Here is a 17,219-nt window from a genome sequence, read left to right as displayed (position 1 = left end):
CATAGGGAGTGGCACTATTAGGAGGTGTGGCTTTGTTGGAGTAGGTGTGATATTGTTGGAGGAAGTGTGCCACTGTGGGGACAGGCTTTGAGGTCTCTTATGCTCAAGATATGCCCAGTGTCTCAGTTCACTTCCTGTTGCCTGCAGTTTGAGATATAGAATTTTTCAGCTCCTTCTCTAGCAGCATGTTTATTTGCTCGCTGCCATGTCCCACTATGATGATAATGGACTGAACTTCTGAACTGTAAGCCACCCAATTTAATTTCTTTATAAGAGTTGCCATGGTCATGGTGTCTCTTCACAGCAATGGAAACCCTAACTAAGACAAGACCAAACTGGACTACATAGAGTCAATATAGTCCTACCGGTTCATAGTCACGTGAAGTTAAAATTACTGGTGCTTCCTGCACAGAAAAAGATGACATACATATAAACAAAAAGGCAAAATGGCACCAGAATTTTGTTTATTAATTATATTCTTGGTTTTAATGTTTCATTTTGAGATCAAGGCTTGCTGTCCTGCTCATGCTGTCTTTGAACTCTTGATCCCAGCTTGTCCCTCAGACTAACATCTCCTTCGGACGGGTGCCCCATCCAACCTACAAGGTTGTTTCCTGAAACATATTCTTGTCCCTGTGGCACCCAAAGACCCTACATGAGGCTCTTGGAGATAGAGACCAGGCTATACAGGTGACTGGGTAGAAACTTGCCATTTTATCCCTGGGGTCATCGTCGTTTGACTCTGTCTGGAGACCTCTTGCCTTTGCAGCCCCAAATACCCAGTGGCCAGGGTCAGAGGTGGTAGCCCAGTAAGAGAGGGCTGTGGGAAGATGCTAAGTGGTTCAGGGATCAAGACGGGCTCTGAGGAAGAGTATGGAAGGAGGGAGTAGGGGCTGAGTCTCAGATGGCCTGTTGTTGGTACTTCTCTCTCCCCTCCTCCCTTTTACAGCTCTCTGGGAAACTTGCTTGAGTGTGAGGCTTCTGGTGGAAGCCCAGAAGCCCTCTACCTTTTCAGATATTGGTCTGCAACTCAAGGAAGCTCTGCGTCTGCTGTCTTCAGATGTGCATTGACCCTGTGTTCAGAAAGTCTTGTGCCTTAAAGCAATCCTGTTTAGCTTCTGTTGTCAACGTGATACATCAGAGGGGAAAACCTCAACTGAGGAACTGCAGAGATGAGACTGGCCTCTGGGGGATTGTCTGGATCGTTCATAGATGTATGAGGGCCCAGCCCACTGTGGGTGGCACCATCCCTGGACATTCCCTGGACAGCTGGTCCCGGGCTGTATAAGAAAGCTAGCTAAGAATGGACCCAAAAACTAACCAGCAGGGTTTTCCTTCTGTTTCTATTTCAAGTTCCTGCTTGAGTTTTGCCTTGACTGCCCTGGATGAGCCTACAAACAAAAATAAATCCTTTCTTTCTCTAAGCTGCTTCTGGCCTGTTTTATCAGAGAGGCTTCCTTAAACTTTTCTATGTCTCTCTTTCAGATGACCTGGGCCTAGCATGCTGCTTAGGTGGGGGTGCCAAGAAGGGACTTGGTCATGCATTGGTCCTCGGTGATCACTCCCTTCTCAGAGTTCTCTGCCCCTCTCCTTTGGAGTGTTACAGTTGGACCAGATGGCAGGGCTTACTGGAGGTGGCCTTAGTTGAGGAGCCCGCACGTGTGGCCTCGCACTTCTACCAGACCCTGGTTCCGTTCATGCTGCCAGAAAGGTGCCGCCTTGATGACAAGGTTATTCGGTTTGTTTCCATAGACCACGGCCCCGTACCCTTTTTTTAGGGGTCCCAGCCACCTGTGGGCGTCACTTCTTGTGGGGATGGAAACAAAGGCAAAACAAGCACCAGAGTGCAGGTCTTCCTTTTGGGCGGGTGGCTCAGGTGTGGGGGGTAACCCAGAGGGGTCCTAGGGAAGACAGGGGTCTGAGAACTCCTGGAGGAGGAGAAGAGGGGAAGGAGGTGGAACAGGGAGAACTGGCCTCTCGTTCTTGACGCCAGCCCTCTGGTTATCAGCTCTGGCTGCCTTCCTCGAGTTATGTAACCCCCAAAACGTGGCATCCCAGGGAGGGAAAAAGAGAAGAGGCGGAACGGAGGATGGTGGTGACGAGGGGGAAGCGCCGCCTCTCTTTGCACCCCATAGGTTGTCTTTGGAATTAATGGAGGACCCCTCATCCCTCACCACCACCACCCCACGAACCTTGAGCCCTCACCCCCGCTGTATTCCAGCGGATTTTCCCGCTTTGTCCCACCCGCCCTAGCAAGGCACCCGAGGCTCCGGATGGAGTTTCCTCTCCAAAGCTCACAGCCCTGCTACCTTGGCCACGTCAACTAACCGCCGCTCCGAGCCTCAGTTTACCAGTCTGTAACCTGAAGTTTGACTGAAATTCAGACCACGTGCAAAGCGCCTGGCATAGGTGCCCGCCGTGGGATGGGCGCGCGGTCCGATGGACTGTGCGGTGGCTTCGCAGGCAGACAGTGGAGGGTCGGGCACCGGTGAGGCTGCAGCACTGGGTCGCCGGGCAGGCCCCGGCCCGCCGCCGCCGGGGGTCCTCGCGGCCCACCCGAGTGAGTCCGCGGCCACAGGGGGACCTCGCGCCTCTCCCCAGCCCCCCCTGCCCTCTCCTAGGAGGTCGGATTCCGGCGAGTGGCTGTGGGCGGGCCGGAGGCTGCAGAGGGGCGTGGGGCGGAGGAGAGCGAGCGGGCGGGCAGGAAGGGGCGGGGGGCTCCGCGGGCGCCCGCAGGAAGACGGGAACCCACCGAGAGCCTCGGCACCGCCGGCCCGCCGACCCTCCCGCTATGTGGGGTCTCTTGCTCGCTGTGACTGCCTTTGCGCCTTCGGTCGGTCTGAGTCTGGGGGCGCCCAGCGCTGCAGGGCTGGGCCTGGCACCGGGCTCAACCCTGGCCCCACAGAGCAGCCTTACACAGCCGTCCACGAAGGCAAACGGTGAGCTCTGGGACCCACGGCCGGCTGCTGAGCAGGTCAGACCCACTCCCCGAGCTGGGTCCTCCAGCTCGCCCTGTGAACAGGGACACACACTCAGCCCTGTGCAATGGCTGCTGACTCAGCAACCCCATTCTGGTCAGACCTAGTCAGCAGTTCCAGGGCAGGCCCAGTGGGATGCTGGCTGCTCCAACTCCAGCCTTCTCTTTTCACAAATGAAGAAACTGAGGCCAGAATCTGGAGGAGCTCAAGCAACGTGAAGAGACACCAGACTAAAAGGGGCAGAGTGAGCCTGTGTAGGAGAGAGTTTACGACCAAGGACTGGAGGGGAAAAGAAGGGGTGTTGAGGCTCCGTGGGGGAAAAGGGTCTCGGGCTCCTGATGGGTACAGGCAGGCTGTCTGGCCTCCCAGCTTCTTCCTGTGGGAAGTCGGAGCTCTGAGGCTAGCAGGTAGGCCAAGCACAGACTTCAGGACAAGACCGGAGGCCTAGGCTGAAGCTAAGGATGGCTTGGAGGGTGGTCGGGGGAGGTGTAAGGTCAGAGGTGGGAGGTAGTGTTACTGCAGAGGGAGCAGCTAGGAGAAGGTCCAGAGGTTAAAAACTAAAACTGACCAGTTTCTAATGGGTCGACATTGCTCCCCACTGGATCAGAGGCAGAGGGCACCAAGGACGTGACTAGGAAAGGCAGGTTGGGGTGACAGGACTTGAAGGCCATGCTAAGACTTCGGTAATTGTAGTGAGAGTCCCAAATGCTTCAATGCCTTCTTGGACTCATTCCATCTGGGTTTTGTGACATTCTTCCCTCCCCTGGTACATTGCCTCCCGGTACCCTAGAGACCTCAGAACAGCATGTCCGGCTGCGAGTCATCAAGAAGAAAAAAATCATCGTCAAGAAGCGAAAGAAGCTAAGGCAACCCGGTCCTTCGGCGACCGCCAGGCCTTTGGTGACCACCAACCCAGCGAAGACCCTCCCTCTCCCTGAGAAACAAGAACCAGGTATTGCCTTGCCAGGGGCCCTTCCTAGCATAGGATCACGCTCAGGCTCATCCCCTGAGCTGCTCTGGTTACCCTCCATCTAATCCCATCTCCTTGTTCTGTCCTTATCCCAGGATGTCCCCCTCTAGGCCTGGAGTCCTTACGGGTTTCAGATAGTCAGCTTGAGGCCTCTAGCAGCCAGTCCTTTGGTCTTGGACCACACCGAGGACGGCTCAACATCCAGGTCAGCAGCCTTAGGACCTTCTCCTTCGCTTCCCTCGTCCTCGCCCTTGTCTGTTGGCCTGCCTGGCTTCATCACCATGACCTTGTGTCCACAGTCAGGTCTGGAAGATGGTGATCTGTATGATGGGGCTTGGTGTGCCGAGCAACAGGACACCGAGCCTTGGTTTCAAGTGGATGCTAAGAATTCTGTCCGCTTCTCGGGAATTGTTACGCAGGGCAGAAATTCTGTGTGGAGGTGAGGCAGGCTAACTATTAGCCTGGAAGTGATTGGTGGACAGACACAGAAGTCCTGCAATGGTACTACTTGGGCAGTATCTCTGTGTAATATTTCTCTTCATCTCTGTGACCAGGTATGACTGGGTCACATCATACAAAGTTCAGTTCAGCAATGACAGCCAGACCTGGTGGAAGAGCAGGAATCACAGTAGTGGGATGGACATGGTAAGTGACCCCATAGTGGCTAGGACCAGCCCATTAGGGTACTGGGCTAGGGTGAGAATTCTCTGCAAATAAAAAATAGATACACACTTAGGCTCCAGGAGAAAGGTTTTGTTTTTGTTTGTTTGTTTTGTTTTTGCAGTGCTAAGGCTCAAATCCAGGACTTTGTGCAGTCACAGGGCAATTATTTACCCAGCACAAGCTCCTTTAGGATATCTTCATTAACTCCACCATGGGGTGGGTGCTGCAGCTCCTTCCTGGGACACCCTTCTGACCTCTGGCTAATTTACTTCTTGTCTGTTCTGGTTTTCCGTCTCATGGACCTCTTTTATACAAGGCTGCAGAATGGATATGTTACTCTAATGAGCTGAAACCATGTCAGAAAACACAGCTGCCCAAAGTTGCCCACTGGCAGGAGCTATGGACATGGGGATCCATGTTTGATAACGTGCATGTCTCCAGCTGAACCTGCCAGGGAGGGTTGGCTCATGGGTGTGGGAGCCTGAAATCCTTCCCTGGATCTTGGGCCAGTGTCAGGTCTCAGCATCCTCAGCAAGGACTCCATATCCCCAGGTATTTCCTGCCAATTCAGACTTAGAGACCCCAGTGTTGAACCTCCTGCCAGAGCCTCAGGTGGCTCGCTTCATTCGCCTGCTGCCTCAGACCTGGTTCCAGGAAGGTGCACCTTGCCTCCGGGCAGAGATCCTGGCCTGTCCAGTCTCAGGTGAGCAGCTGGGCTAAGGCTGTATGGGCAGGGTCTGACTTCAGGGGCATCCTCCAGTATGAACTTAACTTTTACCTGGAGTTCACTTCCTACCAGATCCTAATGACCTGTCTCCTGAGGCCCACACGCTGGGATCTTCTGACTCTCTGGACTTCCGGCATCACAATTATAAGGCTATGAGGAAGGTCAGATACAACCCCTGTGACCCAGGAAGGAGGCCTGCCTATCCCCTTCCCGCCAGGGCAAACTGGTTGTGACTCCCCATGAGTCTCCTGTCCCTGTGTCCCACTTTTCTCCATTTCTCTTGATCCCTAAGTTCTGTCCAATTACCCTTGTCTTGACACCACCCTTTCTGTCCCTTCCTCCTGGCCTGCTGTGCCTTTTCTGGATCATACCACGTTGCTCGCATCTGTGTGCACCTCTGGCTCTGTAAGTCCTTCCACGGTTACTCATGGTCTGACTTCTGTGTGTAACCGCCTCATGCTCCCCTCTGCCTCCCAGTTGATGAAACAGGTGAATGAACAGTGTCCCAACATCACCCGCATCTACAGCATCGGGAAGAGCCACCAGGGTCTGAAGCTGTATGTGATGGAGATGTCAGACCGGCCTGGGGAGCATGAGCTGGGTACTCTTTGACGGCATGGGAAGAGGTGGGCACAGCACAGGCTACGGTGTGAGCTAGCGCTAAGCCTCCATGTATTTCCAGGAGAGCCTGAGGTCCGCTACGTGGCTGGAATGCATGGGAATGAGGCCCTGGGGCGGGAGTTACTTCTGCTTCTGATGCAGTTCTTATGTCACGAGTTCCTACGAGGGGACCCACGAGTGACTCGGCTGCTTACCGAGACCCGTATTCACCTGCTGCCCTCCATGAATCCTGATGGCTATGAGACTGCCTACCACAGGGTAGGCCACTTGGCATGAGGGCTTCCCTGTCCCTTCTGCCATGGTACACAGAGCCTGTTTGACTTGAACAAGGACCTTTCTTGGCAGGGCTCAGAGCTGGTGGGCTGGGCAGAGGGTCGCTGGACCCACCAGGGCATTGACCTTAACCACAATTTTGCTGACCTCAACACACCACTGTGGTATGCAGAAGATGATGGGCTGGTACCCCACACTGTCCCCAACCATCACCTGCCACTGCCTACGTACTATACGCTGCCCAATGCCACTGTGAGTATTTGGGGGGCAGTGGTGGGGGGCAAGGCCCCCCTGTCTCTGTGTGCCGCCCGTCCTCACCTACCCTTGTCTAGGTGGCTCCTGAAACGTGGGCAGTGATCAAATGGATGAAGCGTATTCCGTTTGTGCTGAGCGCCAACCTCCATGGGGGTGAACTTGTGGTGTCCTACCCTTTCGACATGACTCGGACGCCGTGGGCCGCTCGTGAACTCACCCCCACACCGGATGACGCTGTCTTTCGCTGGCTTAGCACGGTCTATGCTGGCACTAACAGGGCCATGCAAGACACAGATCGCCGACCTTGTCACAGCCAGGACTTCTCCTTGCATGGCAACGTCATTAATGGAGCCGACTGGCACACAGTTCCTGGGAGTATGTGCCTGAGAGTGGAATTCGTCCTGTCTCCATAACCACCTAGCCCATAATAGTCTTTTTGTAATGTATAGTACTTGTCAGTCCCGACCCTGGGTGTCTCTCACGGGTACTGGGAGAGTGGGGCTCCTATCCACCCACTTAACTCTCCAGTGTCTTTGGTATCCCCAGGCATGAACGACTTCAGCTACCTACACACCAATTGCTTTGAGGTCACTGTGGAGCTGTCCTGTGACAAGTTCCCTCATGAGAGGGAGCTGCCTCGGGAGTGGGAAAACAACAAAGACGCCCTTCTCACGTACCTGGAGCAGGTGGGATCCGAATCCCCGGTTCCTGGCCTCCCTCCCTGAGTTACCCCTGGCCAGCCTGCTGCCCAGGAGTTGTACCGTAAAGAACTGGGAAAACCAGCAGTCTTAACTGGCATCAGATCTCCACTACATTGTGGGCCACGTGTGATATCAGATTGTCTTGGAATGATCTGGGTAAGGAAGTGCAATTTGCTAGAAGGGTGGTTTCAGATATTGTAAGCCAGTGGAACTAGAAGCCAGAGCGACCTGAGGCTAGCTGGCCCCTGGGACTGTCTCAAACCTGTCATTGTTAGGATAGCTTTTCTCAGAAAAGACATTAGTCAGATGTAAAAATGTTGCATCCCTCCGGGACTAAGATCCCTGTGAATGGCTCTATAAGAATAGCAGCCATGATTCTACAAAAGACATCTCCCCGGTGTGAGATGGCCCGGAGGTGAAGTCACCAGCTTCTCAGCCTAACAGCCCGAGTTTAATCCATGCGATACACGTGGTGGGAGGAGAGAACTGACTCCTACAAGTCCTCTGACCTTCACACACTTGTCCTGGCATGTACATCCCCACATGCAAACATAGGCCCACACAACATAAATAAATGTAAAAAAAAATTTTTTTTAAAGAGGATTGAAGTTCAGATCCCAGCACCCAGGTAACAAGCTGAGCATCCCCAGAAATTCCTGTAACCCCAGCTCTGAGTTGGGTAGACAAGAATTGCTGAGCCTTGCTGGCTTCCAGCCTAGCCAAGTGTGAGCTCCAGGTTCAAGGACAGACCCTGCCTTAAAGAAATAGTGGAGAGAGAGAGAGAGGACCTTGATGCCCTGTTCAGGAACGCCTGTACATACACAAAGATAAGCTTAATAGCAGCCCTACCACACTCCGGAAAGCCCCAAAGTTATACCTTCTTACAAGACCAGGTATAAGTTAGCAGTTAGGAGATAATTTTTTAAAATAAATTTATTTATTTACTTTTATATTCCAGCTGCAATTTCCCTTCCCCTTTCTTCTTTTTAATAGAAATTTTGTCACCTAGGATCATAGTAGATCTGGCACCTTATCAAGCTTGCAAGGCAACAGCCAGAAAGTTAACAAAGTCACCTTTTTGTTGTTGTTTTGTTTTTTTGAGACAGGATTTCTCTGTATAGCTTTGGAGCCTTTCCTGGAACTCACTCTGTAGCCCAGGCTGGCCTCGAACTCACAGAGATCCGCCTGCCTCTGCTTCCGGAGTGCTGGGGTTAAAGGCATGTGCCACCACTGCCTGGCTCAAAGTCACAATCTTCCGCAAAGGGAAAGTGTCTTTAAATTTTTTGTTTATTTGTTTGATTTTAAGCCAGAGTCTCACTGTGTAGCCCAGGCTAGTCTTTAACTTGAAATCTTACATCTACCTCAAGGCTTTGATAAACTTTTATATAGGCTGAGGTGACTCACACCTGTAATTCCAGAACTTGGGAAGTGGAGGCAGGAGACTCAGGCTCAGGGGTAGCCTGGACTACGTATTGAGACTTTGCCTTAAAAATCTTCAGCTGGGCAGTGGTGTCACATATCTTTAATCCCAGCACTCGAGAGGCAAAGGCGGGTGGATCTCTGAGTTCGAGGCCAGCCTGGTTTCTAGAGTGAGTTCCAGGACAGCCATGGCTACATAGAGAAACCCTGTCTCAAAAAACCACAAACAAACAAAACCCACCAAAAACAAAACAATAAACAACGACAACAACAACAAAAAGCCCACTTAACTTCTGCTACACAGGTGCGCATGGGCATTGCAGGAGTTGTGCGGGACAAAGACACAGAGCTGGGGATTGCGGATGCTGTCATTGCTGTGGAGGGCATTAACCACGATGTTACAACAGGTGTGTGTGTGTGGCAGAGGGAGGAGCTGGGGACTTTTCGACTGGTCAGGAGTTGAAGATCCTTGAACCCCATCTAACCTCGAGCCCTTCACTTCTATCAGCATGGGGCGGAGATTATTGGCGATTGCTGACTCCTGGGGACTACGTGGTGACAGCCAGTGCCGAGGGCTACCATACAGTTAAACGTCATTGCCAGGTTACCTTTGAAGAGGGCCCTGTTCCCTGCAATTTCCTACTCACCAAGACTCCTAAGCAGAGGCTTCGAGAGCTGCTGGCAGCCGGGGCTAAGGTGCCCCCAGACCTTCGGAGGAAGCTAGAGCGGCTGAGGGGACAGAAAAAGTAATGTCTTCAGCTGAAGAGAGCTACATCCTTGGACAGGCCGGACCTGTCTGTAACTGAGGGAGGAGGAGAGGAGGGGGAGGAGAGGGAGGAGGGGGAGGAGGGAGGGACAGGGTAGAAGAAGAGGTGCTCTGCCTTATTAAAGCTTCCTGGTGCCTGATATTCTTGCCGTCTCTATGTCCCAGGTCCTTCTCCAGGGTAGGGCTCAGCCTGCCTCTGAGCTCCTATTCTGCATGCACTTGTACACGCTAGCGCGTTATGTACAAAGAAGATCCCACCTGAGCCCTGGTACCCGGGGCTTGGCAGAGAAGCTCACTTCTGTCTGTGAGTTTCTGCCACGGGTGCTATTAAATTCCTTAAGCATCTGCTTGGTGTCAAGTGTGCGAGCAGTCAAGAGTCAGCAGTGTCTGTACCCGTCCTTCTGGGGCTTCCGGTTAGCAGGGCACAGGCAATCCACTGTAAGGTATGCCAAGGTGGAAGACAGTTGACTTTGCAGTGCAGACAGGGTGGTCATACACAAGGGAAATGCAGGTCTCCAGGGACTCCAGACAGTGAAGGATGCAGTAGAGGTGGCTTTAGGATTTCAGATGAAGTCCACACCGGGCAAAGCATTATGGATAAGGGACTAAAGATCAGTTGAAAGCATCTGAATTTACTTCATCAGCTATTCAGTGAGTTTCTTTTCAATGATATTCAAAGCTATTCAATGATAGTTTCTTTTCTACTAAAGGAAGAACTGACTTGTGAGCCTGTGTCTTGCCAAGAAAACAACCCATTACAATGATTCCAGACAGAAATTTTTTTTTTTTTTTTTGGGTTTTTGAGACAGGGTTTCTCTGTGCAGCTTTGCGCCTTTCCTGGGACTCACTTGGTAGCCCAGGCTGGCCTCGAACTCACAGAGATCCGCCTGGCTCTGCCTCCCGAGTGCTGGGATTAAAGGCGTGCGCCACCACCGCCCGGTCAGACAGAAAATTTTAATGCTAGAAATAGTATATAAAATTGAAATTACTGCGTGAGAAAAGGGGGAAAGGGAATTTCACCCAGAAAGCAGGAAGTTAATAACCTTTATTTACTGTTGTTGCTATTTAAAGTTTTATTTCTTTAATGTGGGCGCCACATGCTCGTGGAGGTCAGAGGATAACTTCTAGGAGCCAGTTCTCTCCTACTGTGTGGGCCTCAGGAGTCAAAGGTCATCAAGCTCGTTACCTGCTGAACCGTCCTGCCTGTCCCTGCTTCAGTGTTTATATCCGTATTCAGTTATGTTGATGCTGAATCTAATTGACTTAGCTGTCAAGGAAATTTGTAAAACGTAGGTAAGCTTTGGGCCCTTTACAATTCAGAGTAGCAGAGATTCCTCTCCACTGTGTTCCATTCTGTTTTTACTTCACTGGACATAACAGAATCTTAGTTGCAGACAATAGAATCCACTCTAGACAGCTTAAGTAAAAAGCGATTTGAAAGGTCTTAGTTTATACAGCTTCCGAGAGAACTAGAGACCAGACTTCAACGCTTCCTGTTCTAAACAACACAGCCAATGTCAAGAAAGATCAGAGGAATGGCAAGCCATGTTATAGGCATATCTTCTAGGAACCATTTGCTTTCTATTGGCAGCCAAGATACTAGAGACCAGACGTTAGAAACTTCTCTATATGTACCAGAACTGGACACTTCCACTACTATAGTCAGAAAATATGCCATCTCCTGTTGCCCAATTTTACACCCAAGTCTAGGGCTATAGCATCTCTTCGGTGGTATCTAGGTTATACGAGTAATCCCAGGTAAAAAGAAGTCTGAGAGACTTAGCTCTTGGCCTTTTGCCTTTTACAATATAGGAAGTCAAGCTAAAACAAGCTTCAAATCAATGTTGAGTGAGCTCGTTTACATGTTGGAAACACTGAAGAGGATTTCTGAGCAGGATCACTGTATTATGCAACATTAGGGAATTCTGTTTAAAATAAGTCAATACTAGGACTGGAGAAATATCTCAGTGTTTGCTTTTCTTGCAGAGGACCCAAGTTTCGTTTCCAGTTCACACATGGCAGCTTACAACTTTCCTTAACTCCATTTCTGAGGTATCTGGCACCCTCATCTGGCCTCCAAGGGCACCATGCATGCACACAGTGCACATACATACATTCAGGCAAAACCTTCACACATCTTTTCTTCAAACCTTAAAATGAGCCAGTAACCCAGAGGCCCACAGAACAACCAGACCATTGCTATTACTCTCGGTTACTCACCAAAAGTAGATGGTAAGGTCCTATTGCTGAAGATACCACACACTTTGGTTGTAGGACATACAGAAATCAAGTGAACTGAATGGAAACATCCCCCCCACCCCCCCCACCCCGCTAGCTAGCTTTCATAGTGCTAAAGGTGCTGCACAGGTCAGTGGGAGAGAAAATACATCAGTGATTTTACCCAGTACTGGACTCTGCATGATGGTTGGATTTAAGGCCTGCTCCACAGGAGGGAATTTTGCCTGGTACTGTAAATTTGGTCAGAAGCCCATGGCTGGGGAGGTAATAGACTCTATGGGTGGGTGAGCCTACCACTGTTGCTTTGCAAATAGTCATGTTGAACTGTCTTCTAAATATTGTTCATGTGCATAGGTCTGCGTTGCTCTCAACCTTGGTCAGATGAGCTCCTTTTAGCAGTGGGTAGTGGTTACTGCAGAGATTCATTGCTGTTGCACTCACAGACTCACAGTGGCTATGGCCTGCCCAAGAGCTAGCCAGTCAAAACTCTAGCATGGAGGGGCACAAGGCACAAAATCCCACCCCTCGCTGAGGCGTGTTTTTGGGTGTCAGAAGAAAACTTGAAGGAGTTGGTTTGTGGTAGGTGCCCCGACAAGTGGACGAAAAGAAAAATAGGAAACAGCCTGATGGCCCGGTCAGTCAGTGTCCTCGAGTGTCTACCATTTCACCACACCTCTCTCGCACCTTCCTTCTCCTCCCTCCCCACAGTCCTTCGAATATTAAAGCCTTGTAGTTTCAAGTACCCAGTCAAGATGGTATGTCACCACATACAAGAGACAAAACAAAAAGTCCAAAATATATAAGAGCCTTAACTTTGTGGGGCTCCAGTCTTGAATAGAAATCTTCTAGGAACTGAAGTTTCAGCACAAAAAAGCACTTCCTGGAAGAAAAGCTTTGGTGTCCTCTTTTTGTTCTAAATACCCTAGAACGTGACCTCCCTTTCCGTCATGTGGATTCTGGGTTGATTTCAGGTGTTGCTTTTTCCTGCTGAGTCGTGTCTCCAGCCCACAGGAGCAGTTTTCGAAGAGATGTTAACCAAGCATTTTCTAGAACTGACAAAAGACAAAAATTCACAGGTAAAAGAATCTGGGGGCTAGGAATGGTGGCCACGCCCACCCTGCAAAGGCAGAAGCGGAGGCAGGAGGATGACTGAGCATTTGAGGCCAACCTGATGTACATAGTGAGTTCCAGGCCAGCTAGGGCTCCAGAGTGAGAGCCTGTCACCCTGTCTCAAAAAAAGAAAGGAAGAAAGAAAGAAAGACAGACAGACAGACAGACAGAAAGAAAGAAAGAAAGAAGGAAAGAAAGAAAGAAAGAAAGGAAGGAAGGAAGGGAAGAAGGAAGGAAGAAAGGAAAAAAGAAAGAAAAGAGAGGAATAGAGATGAGAACTATGCATCTCACAGAAGAAAGATTACCCAATTTTTTTTCTTTTTGGTTTTTTGGTTGTTGTTGGTTGTCCAGGCACTAGCCCTGTAGACCAGGCTAGCCATATATTTATCGATTCACCTGCCTCTGTCTCTCAAGTGCTGGGATTAAAGGCCACCACCAAGTATTATCCAATCACTACTTGCAAATACTAACCATTTTTTTATAATTAAATTCATCTTGAAGAATTTTTTGATTATATTTTTTATATTTGAATGCATTCTAAATACTTCTCATTATATTCACTGGTAAGTGTAGATCTCACCTCTCATCAAAAAAGCTACTTTTATTTTATTTTTTGCATCAGGTAGAGATCATTATAGAAGGCCATAATTAGTCAAAATGCATAGATCAACTGACCATGGGGTGCCCATCCCCAATTAGTACATTTGCAACACAACCCCTACATTTAAGGTTCAACAAACGCCATGGAAAAGGGGGATGAAAGACTATAAGAACCAGAGGACCAGGACATCTGCTTCGAGATAGTCTCTTCTAAAAAAAAGGACAAGAAGTGTTGTTGGTTGTTTTTGGTTCTTTTGGAGGGGGCGCCACCCAGATCCCAAATAAATCACACATGGAAGCTTATTCTTAATTATAACTGCCCGGCCTTAGCTTGGCTTATTTCTTGCCAGTTTTTCTTAATTTTAAATTAACCCATCTGTCTTTTGCCTCTGGGCTTTTACCTTTCTCTATTTTTGTATACCTTTCTTTCTTACCCCGTTGCTGGTTGTGTAGATGGATGGCTGACCCCCAGACTTCTCCTTCTCTGGCTACTTTCTTTCTCCTCCCAGAGTTCTCCTTCTATTTATACTCTCTGCCTGCCAGCCCCACCTATTTCTCTCTCCTGCCTCATTATTGGCCATTCAGTTCTTTATTAGACCATCAGGTGTTTTAGACAGTCACAGCAACACAGCTTCACAGAGTTAAACAAATGCAACATAAACAAAAGTAACACACTTTAAAATAATATTCTACAACAAAGAAGTGTGTGTGTGTCTGTGTGTGTGTGTGTGTGTGTGTGTGTGTGTGTGTGTGTGTGTGTGTGTGTGTGTTTTTCTGGGAGGGTGAATATGATAAAGATACAGTATGTGAAATTCTCTAAGAATTAATAAAAATATTATATTGTAAAGGAAGAAGATTCTGACCCACATTAGAGCACAGATAAACCTTGAAAACAGTATGTTAAGTGAAGTAAGTTATATGACAAATACAGAGCTGGATGATTCCACTCACATGAGACAGTAAGTTAGATTAGTGGTTGCCAGGGTTGGGAAAGAAGAAACTAGGAATTATTTTTTAATGGCCATATTAGTTACTTTTGACACAACTCAAAGGAGGGAGAATTTATTTTGGCTCATGTTTTGAGGGTATGGCATGAGCAGGCAGCTCCCTTGTGGTGGGAGTTACAGCTGGGACTCTTCCCATCTCACATCCTGGTGGAACAGGAAGCAGGGGGGCGGATAGAAAGCTAGGCCAGCTGCAAACCTAAAGCTCACCCCCAACAATCCCTTAATCTTCTGAAAAGTTCTATGACCTACCTCAACTTGATGTGCCATGCTCTGTTGACACCCACGGGAGGCCTGCCCCTTTCTGAACAGAAACAGAAGAGTGAATTGTGGGGGGAGGGGCGGGGAGCGGTGGGGGAATTTGAGGAGAAGAGGGAGGGGAAACTTCGGTTGGGATGTAAAATAAATGAATAAATTTAATTAAAAAAAAGTTCTACAACCTTCCAAAACAGTGCCATCAACTGGAACCAGGTATTCAAACATATGAGCCAGTGACGGGACATTTCCCTGAAATCACAGTGGGTATATAGAACTTGAATTTGGCAAGGTGAGAAGAATTCTAAAGATGGATAGTGGTGATATTTGCCTGACAATATGAGCATATTTAATATCACTGACCTGTACCCTTAACAATGGCGATGATGAGCTAGGCATGATTTACAACACCTACAGTCTCAGCTATCCAGGAGACTGAGGCGGGATTGCAAGAGCTTAAGGTGACCCTGTCCCAAAAATGAAAGAAACACTGGGGAAGTAGTTCAGTGACATCGCACCTGCCTAGCCCCAACGAGCCCCAACCATATTAAATTCCCACTACTTCAAGGAAGAGTGGTACAATAAAGTTAAGATGATAAGTTCTATGGTAAGTATGCTTGACCACAATTAATTTTTAAGTTATTCATTTTTATATGCTTGGGTGTTTTACTGTGTGTATGTCTGTGCTCCACATAGTGCCTGTAGAGGCCAGAAGGGGCTTCTGGAGTCAGATTCCTTGGGACTAGAGTTGCAGATGGTTGTGAGGCACCATGTGGGCACTGGGAATTGAACCTGGATCCTCTGGAAGAGCAGCCAGTACCTTCTCTCTGCCCTCTACAATTAATTTTAAAAAAGAAAACTGAATGGTTATACTTGAGAACAAAGGTTAAAGATGGAAAAAAGAATGAAGTGTGTGACCAGACACAAGACTGTGGGCTAATTTGGAGGTTTCTGTACTGAAGGGAAGAGTTTTTCTTTCTTTTCCTTCTTTTTATTTTTTAATAATCTATTTTTTATTATTTTAAATTATGTGCACAAGTGTGTGTGTGTGTGTGTGTGTGTGTGTGTGTGTGTGTGTGTACACGCGCGCGCATGCATGTGCTTGTGAGTACAGGTGCCTGGTGTCTGAGGAGGCTAGAATTGACAGATTTTCCTGAAGCTGGTGTTCTAGGCAGCTGTGAGCTGTCCAACGTGGATGCTGTCAACCCATGTCCTCTGGAAAAGCAGTATGTGCTCTTAACCACTGAGCCTCCTCTCTGGTGCTCTTCCTATCTTCTTTCCTTCCTTCTTTTTTTTTTTTTAAGATTTGTATATTTTATTTTATGTGTATGAATGTGAATGGCTCCTATGGGCTCAAAGATTTGAATGTTTGAGCCCTAGTTAGTAAAACTCTTTGGAAAGGGCTAGGGCGTGTGGCTTTGCTGAAAGAGATGGGTCACTGGGAGCAAGCTTTGAGGTTTCAAAAGTCTTTAGTTATTCAGTTATTCCCAGCCCCCCCCCTCTCTGTCTCTCCAACTTGTGGATCAAGATGTAAGCTCTCAGCTGTTTCTACCATCATGCCTTTTCTCTGGCATCAAGGACTGTAACTCTCTGAAACTGTAAGCCCCAATTAAACACTTTCTTCTATAAGTTGCCTTGGACACAGAGTTTTATCACAGCAATAGGAAAGTAACTAAGACAATGAATGTTTTGCCCACATGTATGTATGTGCACCAGTGTGCATGCATGTATCTGTGGATGTCTGAAGAAGGTATGGAACTGAAGTCCTGAATGGTTGTGAGCCACTATGTGGATGATGGGAATCAAACCCACATTCTCCACAAGAGCAACAAATGCTTTTCACTGGGAGCCATCTCTTCAGCCATTCTTTCTTTCTGACAGGGTGTGTTGCCCAGAGTGTCCCTTTACTCCCTGATCCTCCTGCCTCTACCTCCCAAGTGCTGAGATCACCAGCTTCACCACCATAGCTGGCCTTGAATGTTTCCTTTTATGTGAAGTGTTCAGTGTAGGCAAATCAGTAGATACAGAAAACAAATTATTGTGTAGGGATGGACACAACTGGGAAGGAGTCTTAGAACTAAAGAATAAGGTTTTGTGTTTGTTTTAGTGGCTATATTTTTGTCTTTTCCAGTTCTAAAACTGAATGTGTTGATAGTGATATATATATCCACAACTATATAGAAAACCACTAGGTTCCAAAAGCCAGCTCATGCATTAGGAACAGGTCCTGATCCCACTGCCTGGGGGCCCTTAAACACTTTGTGCAGCTTTGGTGCAGGGAGGAGGGGCTTGGACCTGGACCTGCCTCAACTGAATGCACCAGACTCTGCTGACTCCCCATGGGAGACCTTGCCTTGGAGGAGGCGGGAAAGGGAGGTGGGTTGGGGGGGAAGGCTGAGGGGTGGGAGGAGGGAGGACAGGGGAATCTGTGGTTGGTATGTAAAATGAATAGAAAATCTCTTAAGGAAAAAAAAGACATCTGATATTAAAAAAAAAAGAAAACCACTGAACTACATTATTGAAATGAATGAATTGTAAAGTTGTGAATTTTATCTAGAAGTTGTTACAGAAAGTCTACACTGGCAGATATACAGTGCATAAAATACAGTTTGTTTGACAAAATCACATTGGAGATGCCG

The 17,219-nt window shown here is 48.6% G+C and overlaps 2 protein-coding genes across 3 annotated transcripts in view; both read left to right on the top strand.

Annotated features, from left to right (window-relative positions):
* Pced1a (PC-esterase domain containing 1A) overlaps positions 1-1,424 on the top strand; it is a 30,083-nt gene extending 28,659 nt beyond the window's left edge. The window contains exon 7 of the mRNA XM_052724047.1: positions 950-1,424. Coding sequence (XP_052580007.1) covers positions 950-1,071 — 122 coding nt within the window. The 3' untranslated portion in view covers positions 1,072-1,424. The remainder of the gene's footprint in view (positions 1-949) is intronic.
* A 112-nt stretch (positions 1,425-1,536) lies between these two features.
* On the top strand, positions 1,537-9,422 carry Cpxm1 (carboxypeptidase X, M14 family member 1). Of its 2 annotated transcripts, none has more exons than XM_052724044.1 (14): positions 1,537-2,560; positions 3,769-3,930; positions 4,044-4,153; positions 4,248-4,387; positions 4,503-4,593; positions 5,164-5,314; positions 5,411-5,499; positions 5,816-5,939; positions 6,021-6,217; positions 6,305-6,484; positions 6,565-6,862; positions 7,034-7,173; positions 8,912-9,014; positions 9,116-9,422. In XM_052724044.1, the coding sequence occupies exons 1-14, from the start codon at positions 2,440-2,442 to the stop codon at positions 9,355-9,357; spliced, it is 2,148 nt and encodes a 715-aa protein (XP_052580004.1). In that variant the 5' UTR covers positions 1,537-2,439; the 3' UTR covers positions 9,358-9,422. The 2 variants fall into 2 exon arrangements, with proteins under 2 accessions (XP_052580004.1, XP_052580003.1); XM_052724043.1 differs by lacking the exon at positions 1,537-2,560 and adding an exon at positions 2,690-2,939.
* Positions 9,423-17,219: the final 7,797 nt, after the last annotated feature.

Source organism: Peromyscus californicus, unplaced genomic scaffold (genome assembly GCF_007827085.1).
Source record: "Peromyscus californicus insignis strain IS unplaced genomic scaffold, ASM782708v3 Scaffold_7__1_contigs__length_154581171, whole genome shotgun sequence".
NCBI classification, from domain to species: Eukaryota; Metazoa; Chordata; class Mammalia; order Rodentia; family Cricetidae; genus Peromyscus; species Peromyscus californicus.
The sequence above is the reverse complement of the archived record's forward strand: the minus strand, read 5'-3'. Positions and strand labels throughout refer to the sequence as shown.